The following is a 9,346-nucleotide window of genomic DNA, read 5'->3' on the forward strand; positions in this document are numbered from 1 at the left end:
TAGGAAATTCTTGAAGGCCTAATAACGGCATCAACTTAAAAAAACTGCACATCACACTTAAAAGCTCAAGGTTTAAAGAGCGAGGTTGAGAAGTTTAGTGTGCAGTGCAGTGCTCAAGGATCCAACCTTCTTTCCCCCATAACTTGTGGAGTCCTTTATTGTAATGCAAATTCAGCTGCAATAACTGTGAAAACGGTAAATTATTTTGTTTTAAACTCCAAGCAAATTTTTATCACATAAGATCCAACTCACATCTCAATCAGTCATACTTTATTTAATAGTCGTTATATGACTTTAATAGCTTGATTTGAGAGGTTGTATGCTTTCAGCCTTTTACTTGCTACACGTACATCGAATAAGTAATTTGTAACGAGATGCTGCAGTTTCAGCAATTCTATTTAAATGAGCACTCTGTCAAATGAATTGGAAAAAAGTTTTATTGGCACCTCATAATTATATATTCTGTGGAAAAATGCTAAAATCCTGAATTTTGAATAGCTTCCAGAATTAATTTAAATAAATGGATTCCTACCTGGGTTCGAGCTGACATTGGCAACATAAAAAAAGCTGTGACATTCAATGAATAACAAGCACATTAAAGCACAAGAAAATATTTGTCATATTTCAAGTGTCTCAAAGAGACTAAACAATTTTCTCAGAACTAACCATCCCCCCCCCCCCTTTTTGTACAACTTTCAATATGAAAAGCACTAAATGTACTTGTTTTTTTTAAAAAGGTTATCAAAGTTAACTCGACATTTAATCGTGAGGTCTACATCCTCATGTCGTGGCTTACAAACCGTTTGTTTCTATTCAAGAATTGTCAGGCAGCAAAGCTCTTACATGTATCAAAGCACATACAAAACAATGAAACAGATAAAACTGAGGGGTTACTTCGACCACACTGACTCACCAGTTTGATGACCCTTGTTTCAAGTTTCAATAATGACAGAACAAGTGTTTCTCTCAGCCATGAAGTAAACAATTTGTCAAAAATCGAAGCAGAGCCTCTTTTAAACCTGGATTTGACTTATTTCTCATCATTAAATGGACGGTTTGTATAAGGTTAGAGTCCTTTCTTTAGTCGGCTCAGAAAGATCACATGAAATATCAGACCAGAGCAACATCTGTAATAAGTTTTCTATACACAAACATACTTAAATATTACTAAAAAACATAATTAACAAATAATTACAAAGTATAGAAAACCAACTTAAAGCCACTTACATTTTTTACACATGGAAGACATTACATACAAAAAAAGGCAATACTAATGTCTCAGGGCTGTGCTGTGAGAAAGAAAGGCAGTAGTGCCTCACTTCCTCTCCTAATCGTCTTGTAGCATGTGTTTTGCTCCATGCATACATGGTGTGAGTCTTGTGAGTGTAAGTACATCTCAATGTCTGGGAAGTGGTGGGATATTTTCCAGACAACTGTGGTTGTTATACGTTTCATCCAAGTCCAGCTTCTTTGATGTGTGTGTGTCTGTGTTGAGTTTTTAAGGAGGTTACGATGGCCTTCGTAACCTTCGGACAGCCAAGTTCATCTACACAATGAGTGTGTGGGGTTTATCTGATGAGGTGGTAGGTGAGCCAGTACATGAAGATGGGCTGTGCTGCTGCTATAGACATGGTGAGGTACATCCTCAGCTGGTTTCTGGTTCCTCTCACCAGTCTCCCCTCTGCCGCCGCTTCAGATAACAGCTTCAGACGCAGGGTTCTGATCTGAGAGGAGACAAAAATATAATATTTGTTAACCGACCAGCATATATGTCAGCTGAGCCTCCCACGTGACTTGTGACATGCAGTCGAATGCAACAGCTTTGCCATAACGTTCATCTTTGTGTGGGCAACAATGTTCAGATTGTTGGTTAGTTAATTAATTAATTAGCTGGTTTTGAATTTACACATTTCCAAAAATGTCAGCATGATTTTTCAATTAAAAAAATTAAAATAGTTGCAGGCGTGTTTCATTGAATTGCATTAGGTTGTACAGGTGTACCTGGTAAAGTAAAAACATTCAGGTCGTTGGTTAGATTGACATCAGTTCTCTGTATATGTACAGGGAAGCTTTTGGAGAGCAAAGGTGAGTGGAAGTAAAGGTGAGATTGAAGGAGAAATGTCTAGGATGCCAGGAACAAAATATCCTTTCCAGAATAAAGAGTATATAATTATATGCAGTGCAAAGGCATCTAATATAATACGTTTGTCCTTAATTATTTGTAAATGGAAATGTGTCGAGTAAGATCATAAAATCTAAACTCTCAAGAGTTAGTAGATTTTGCTACTCACCATAAAAAAAAAGATGGCGGCACAGCACCACAGTAGAGAGAGATAGTACGCTGGCCTCCCAAACAACAGGCCTGCTACTACCCCTACGATCATCCTGAGGAAACAGAGAGAAGAGAGACACGTTAACATTCACAGGTTAGGTTTAATATCCACAGAACCTTCGTGTTCAAGGGAAAATGTGCAATTAGAAAAGAATAAACAGAGCAAAATAAAGAAATGCAACTATTAAGAGGAGGTGAGAGGCAGCAGAGGGTGAGTTGGTGAAGAAAAAGTTAACCTAGAAAGATGCTGTGCATACCCAACATATTTATAACCGGAAAAGGCCAGGAGGTCAATGGTCGTGAGGTCAGTGTTAACGGTCACAAGGTAGAGAGACAGCAGGACCGCCAGGACTTCCATGATCAGCCACACCAATGCTGAGCTGGCCTGAACTCCCAGCAGCTCAGGAGAAAACCTGAAGAGTGCACAAAATAATAGTCTCTTCAGAATGATATAGAAGACTCTAGTAGTGTGTTATCAATGTGAGGTGGGACATCATTATCTCTGTGTGTGTGTGTGTATGTGTGTATATATATATATATATATATATATATATATATATATATATATATATATACACACATACATATACATACATATACAGATGTTGAAGTGCTATCCATAAAATGAAGATAACAAAGAAACTAAGAACGCCATGAGTGGAAATCCCTAGAATTCACATTAAATCAACAAACAACCAAGAAATATTGTATCCTAGCTGTTTTTTTTTTTTAAAGAGATCATAAAGCATATTAGATTAAATTAGCATCTTTTAACAAGTGGAACTGACTGGGTCCGCCGGACCGGTAATGGGGTGCACTAGCCCTTCACCGTCATGAGCGAGTGTGCCAAGAATCCGCCCACTTTCTCTCATGTAATAAGCCGAGACGTTGCGTGGTGGGCGTCATATACGGTGGTTGGGCGTCATACGGGTGTCAGGAGTTCAGTGTCTGGGAGGCATCCTGTACGGAGGGGGCGGCGTGTGTTTGGGGATGGCAGTTTTCAGAGAGCTTCCTGAGCAGTGCACCCAATCGTAGCTTGGGGGGAATCCAAGTGGGGTGGCTGGACAGCCATTAGTGGGACGCTGCCTTGGTCTTTTGCTCATTCTTATGTAGTTTGTGGTACCTATCATGGCCCACCGTCTGAACTTCTCCTTACCCGCCAAACCAGCTGTCACTGGTTAAACCAAATAGTTATACTGTCCCAATAAAAAGTGATATTTTCGTGAGAACGCTGCCTCTTGCGTGTACTTGCCTTTATGGTGTTTGAACCACGTGGCAATGGGGCGCTACACTAAGAACATGGATGTGTGCATCATCTGTACCTGTTCTGTGTGCCGAGGGCCAGTCCAGCCACCAGGACGTATGTGATGAAGCCCATGGCGGGAATATAGAGATCAGGAGCGTTCACATCAAAGCGTGGAGCCACAGGAGTGTCCTGCTGGTAGCTCACCTCCCAGTTCTACAACACACACATGATCACACACTTACAACTTGCTAAATATATCCTTACTGACTAATCTTCGGGCAGAAAACATGTGGTATTGTATCATAGATTCCTGTAACTATAGTCTGGATTATTTAATTTGTTATTTAAATTAAACTACAACAGGCAGAACTAGAAATAGGTATTTTGTCTCAACCCGGAGAATACTGTTTAAGGAAAGCCTCACATACACACCATTACCTCTACTGGTGCAAAGTAACATAATACAGAATCATTTATATTAAGCAGGTGTCAACAGACTTACCTCGTGCATGTAAGGGAAAACTAGAAGGCCCAGCTTCTTCCCAACGTACATTGTATCCACAGCAAAGTAATACTTCAGCTTAGAAATTGGGATGAACCTGTCCAGCTGAAACAAGTAAGCATACGAGCATGCATTATTCAGCCTGCTTTTGCCTTGACCTGATGTATTAACAGGCTTTTAAGGCCAGAGAAGGCCCTTTTGCATCATTTCTGGTTAGCAATATTATTACATATTAATGACTTACATTCTTGTCCACCATTTCCCTTCCCTGGGATGCCAGTGAGCTGCCATATGCCATGGCCAGGTTAGACATGGGATCCGACAGGATGGACTGGCCAGAAAATCCTGCTGGTTGAGGCCCGGCCTGTTGGTTACTGCCAACATAACCACAAGAAAATGGAACGATTTAAAGTAAATGATTCATGTCAGCTAAAAAAAAAAAATACATGCAATATGGTCAAATCTATTGTGAGGGGACGATACAAAAGACTGTAAAGCTAAATTAACAGAAAGTAAATTAACGTAGTTATGTTATTTTTATCTCCCCATAGACTCAAAATGACAGTGATCTGATTGATTGACAAAGAGCCTGATTTTTTTTTCCTTGCTGTAATATAGTGCAGAAACATAGCAACAAAGTGCAATCAGACTACATATTCAGAACAGTTCCTATCCAGCCTAACTAACTTCAGCCTTGCTCCAACCTGTACCCTGTCTGTAGACCATGTGCAGCCCCACTCATATCCTCAAACAGCTGGCTGCCTTCTACACCGTCCACGGAGCTATTCCTTAGACGCATATTAGGCTCTGGATGAAAAGAGAGTGGCGAGAGAAAGAGATGTGTCAAATAAAGGAGAAGATCTGAACCTCTCAAATCACTTACAATTTTAGGGGTGGCAAAAACATTGGAAAGCAAGCAAATGCAAGGCAGCCACAATTATAGGAAACCCGAGTAACCAGCATACATCAGTTTGTGTGAAGAGGAGACTTATCCAAACGTATCCTCACCCTTTTTTGTTGTTGAAGTGATATTCAAATTCAGTGTGTACAAATGACAAATTATCTTAGAACTATTCACCCAACCAGTGTGAATGGTTCATGCAGGAGAAAGAGCTCGTTATATCCATTCCCTGAGGAAGTAGTAACCTCATTACACACTTATCACAAGAGCAGATTACATCACCTCGAAAAAGCCACAAACTGTTTCAGTTTCAACCTCCTTTCCCTGTCAACCCTAATGGCAAATAATAAATGGCCGATATGACACACAACCTACAGGTACACAGAACATTTAGTTAACAGTTAACATTGGTCTGGTGTGCTTTGGGGAGGCTTGTTTACATGTGGTGATGCACAGGTACTCTTTTTGAGGACTCGATTAAACGTTAAATCAAATGCGTTTTGGCTATAGACTCATTAATAACCCTTAAACTCGGCATACAGTCCTGCTTGTGGATCCGAGTCAACAATAAACACAAGCCCCAAAGTCTAACCTAAACACATTTTAGTTAGCTAGGTCGATTAGTCGACCTAGCTAACGTTGGCTAACATGCATCAAATAGTCTGTAAACACAATACATGATCCCACAGTGCCCTCCACACAGAAGGGACACACATGACCTGTAACGCTACAGACTACGAGTTAAGTTACCGTTAGCCAGGCTAGCTTGTGTAACATAACCTTAGCTAAATAGCTAACTAGTTAATTACTCGTTTGTGGGCAAGCTATTCAATTTATTTAGCTAATAATGTCTTCCGCAATACCCACGATTAAACTGTGGTGAACCTACGTGTAATGTTTAGTGTCTGTGCTTTTATAAGTTGTACAACGGTACAACGGTATCTAGCTAGCCGTTAGCCTCAACCGGCAGAACCCATCATCAACATCATCATCAGCAGTTTGACGTCGGATTCCAGAAAGCTAGCTAGTTAGTAAGAACATAATGTGCATATGCAGCTGACAGCTTATATTAAAGGCTGATTTTAGAGATGAAGTCACGTACGTAACTTACGCTGTCTGAACCCACTTTGAGTTGGTGTATAATCCATTTGGACAAACGGGACGGGAGCAGTCAGTTTACCGACTCCTCTTGCTGCTAGCGAGCAAGCTACACCGGAGAGTTGAGCTGGAGCGAGTCATCCATGCATTTTACACGGAAGTAAACGCTTTCTTCTTCTTTTTACTTGTCATTAGGAACCAATGTGGAAGGTGAATATCGCCCTCTACTGTATCGAATAGGTTACATTTGACCATGTATTATATTTCATATTGTACTCCACATGATTATACTTTAAAAAAACTGAGAATGACACAAACATCCAACTGAAAATGTTAACGCATATATGAAAGTTTATACTGTGTTTGTATTATTGCCATTAAAACACTGACTACAACCACTGAAGACATTTAAAAAACACAAAGAAGAAGAAGAAGAATTGAGAGCAATATTTTAAGGGGAACAGCTGCAAGATGAGTTAAAGTCTCTACAAGAATGGTATATTCAAGGGAATGGTGGGTGGAGTTGTTGGGGCTGTTGTGGGAGTCTTGGCACCAGCAGCAGTAAAATCTCTGGGAAATACATGCACTTTACAGTAAAACTGCATTTACATGCCCTGCGTGCTGAAGATGACACAGACCAAAGAACTGATACAGCTACATGTACTGTCTGCTCTTTAAAACTAGTAATCAAGTGCCTGCAGGTATATTAGGTTTACTTTGAGGTCTGATATAGGCAACTTAAGCTGCAATAATCAATCATCTTTATGAAGGATGGAATAAAAGACTGTTAGGGGTCACTCGTATAACAAACCTACAGATAATCATCACCCGACTGCATTTTCCTTATTTCAGCTCGATGGAGCATTTTAGCTTTCATTGTTGTTCTTTTACAGCCAACTTAAATGTTTTGGTTCATTGTCACCACTCATGTTTTCAGTGAATATGCTCTAATAAAATTCTCTGTACCTGCGCAAAATGAAAATTTAATGCTAAAGATCGAGGTATTTCCCTTGAAAAATTGGTGAAGACCAAACCAGAGCTAAGAAATTAGAGAATATTGGATTTACATGTTTAACATTGACATATCTCTCATCCTGGAGACCCGGTTTGTTTACTTTGCTACACTAAAAATACATGTTGACATTTTTTGTTACGTCAGTAGTCAACTTCAACCACACTAAACCTATTTCCAACAAAGAAGAAAAAAACACTATGCATGCAACCAGTGAACATTGACACCCTGTCACTGACCTGTGCATGCGTGTACATGTGTGCGTGCATGCATCCCCAAACCACATTTGTGCACGGTGAAAGAAGGAAAATTAGGAGGTTTTGAGAGTTAGACATCCGTTACTATGTGTTTGCGTCTCTCTGTGTGTGAAGCCTTTTGGGGGAGGAGGGATGATTAAGAGTCAGTATTTTTCTTAAGTGTCTTTGTGGCTATGACATAAAACTTATTTTTTGTAAAAAAAAAATAAAAAGCTCCTGTATCATACACACACACACACACACACACACACACACACACACACAACTGTACCAACTGCTCATGTAAAAACGGTGGGGGAATAGTGAGAAAAAAAAATAAAAATAATAATAACTGTCCTCATTTCTCATGTTTCTCTTTTGTTAAAATCACTTTGTGTCTCCCTCTGCTGACAGCTGGACTCACTGGCCCTCAGGTAAATGTGGCCATCTCTCCACAAATGGACAATAAAGGAGCCTCACATGCACATCCTTACACTCTCGAAGAGGGCACACAAATGTACAGTCAATTTCTGTCTCACTTGTAACACACACACACACACACACACACACGCACTGAGGCCACGATAGGGACTATGTCAAGGGGTTTTCTCATGCGGTAGTAATTGTTCCAAAGGCCACAGAGGAGGTCAACAATAGAGGCTTACAGTTAACAGCTTGGTTTGCTGTGACTTGTGCTCGGGGTGGATCTGTCTTTGGAAATTACATTCAGCAACCCAGAGTGCTCAATTCAAGCACAGGCAAGCAAAAAAAAGAAAAGAGAAATGTATTTGTGCCTGGCTGCATCTGAGCAATACTGCATTTTGCATGCATTTTAATGTGGTGTGTGCGTGTATATAAATATATATATTTTTTTAAATTCCTCAAATGTTCTGATGCTATTTATAACAACAAGAAAATGCACTTCAAGCAAAGTACCGGATCTGAGACAGTTCAATGTGCATTTCAAATTCGGTCGGAAATGAAAATAAATTGTAATATCGCAAAATACTTTAGTTCAGTCCCCAAACAACACATCTTCATTTTAATATTTTAAGATACTTACTTCACACTTTAATTTAAACCTATATAAGGATCCCCTCACCCACCACATACCCATTCATACAGAGAGATTCACAAGAGCCAGATGGATAATGAAGGCTAAGTAGAAGTAGTTAGATGCGTTTGCTGACATCTGTTCAGCTGTGAAAACAGATTGTGATTATAACGCCTACATTCAAAATATAGTGAAATAGCAAATTATCTAATAATCACAATAATGCCATTATACCTTCAAGAACTTGTATAGACCAGATTGAAGACTTTTCTGGTGGCTGTTGGCTTTAATTGAACAAGATTCAAGGATATCAATACATTTCTGCATCTCACTACTGCATTTTATTTCTCTAACCGCACTGCAACTTTTATTCTATTTCTTGCTTTTTGACTGTCTTTAATGTTTTAATGAATGTTCTTACTTGTTTTAAAATCTTGTTTTCTTTTGCATTGTGTTTTGATGCTTTTAATGGTTTTATGTGAAGCACTTTGAATTGCCTTGTTGTTGAAATGTGCAATACAAATAAACTTGCCTCACCTTGCACTGAGAGACAACGATGGAGAAGCTAACACTGACACTAAGATAATGTTCATGTACATTTCCAGATGGAGATGAATTATTCAAGGATTACAAAGTTAATTTAAAAGAAAGTAGGAAGATGTACGGAGGTACCAGTGTCAAAAGAGCATCAATAATTCTTCAGGGGTTTTCTGGCACGCTTAATGCTCAAGTTTACCGCTTCTCCAAAACATACATCCATACAGAGAGAGAGAGGGGGGAGAGAAAAAGAGAGAGCGAAATGCAGAGTGAATATACTCTTCCATGAAGCATGAAAACCATTCATCATGTCATTATGTAGCATATCCACAACCACACTCATCCAGTGAAGCACAGCAGTGCCGTTTTAAAGACCTTCTCCGTACTCTCATCTTTTCCTCTTCTCCTTCCTGTAAAAGTCTTACTTT

At 39.4% G+C, this 9,346-nt stretch overlaps 1 protein-coding gene and 1 long non-coding RNA gene across 7 annotated transcripts; both read right to left on the minus strand.

Annotated features, from left to right (window-relative positions):
* Positions 1-419: 419 nt before the first annotated feature.
* On the minus strand, positions 420-6,240 carry yif1b (Yip1 interacting factor homolog B (S. cerevisiae)). Of its 6 annotated transcripts, none has more exons than XM_034548863.1 (8): positions 6,108-6,240; positions 4,791-4,887; positions 4,325-4,454; positions 4,081-4,185; positions 3,655-3,791; positions 2,590-2,745; positions 2,292-2,385; positions 420-1,724 (listed from the first exon to the last, which is right to left on the minus strand). In XM_034548863.1, the coding sequence occupies exons 1-8, from the start codon at positions 6,127-6,129 to the stop codon at positions 1,569-1,571; spliced, it is 897 nt and encodes a 298-aa protein (XP_034404754.1). In that variant the 5' UTR covers positions 6,130-6,240; the 3' UTR covers positions 420-1,568. The 6 variants fall into 6 exon arrangements, with proteins under 6 accessions (XP_034404754.1, XP_034404753.1, XP_034404752.1 ...); XM_034548862.1 differs by having other exon boundaries at positions 4,785-4,887; XM_034548861.1 differs by having other exon boundaries at positions 6,093-6,240.
* LOC117741674 lies at positions 5,107-6,074 on the minus strand. The gene is made up of 2 exons (XR_004610759.1): positions 5,871-6,074; positions 5,107-5,210 (listed from the first exon to the last, which is right to left on the minus strand). It is a non-coding gene; the product is annotated as an uncharacterized LOC117741674 (long non-coding RNA).
* Positions 6,241-9,346: the final 3,106 nt, after the last annotated feature.

This window comes from Cyclopterus lumpus, chromosome 13 (genome assembly GCF_009769545.1).
Source record: "Cyclopterus lumpus isolate fCycLum1 chromosome 13, fCycLum1.pri, whole genome shotgun sequence".
NCBI classification, from domain to species: Eukaryota; Metazoa; Chordata; class Actinopteri; order Perciformes; family Cyclopteridae; genus Cyclopterus; species Cyclopterus lumpus.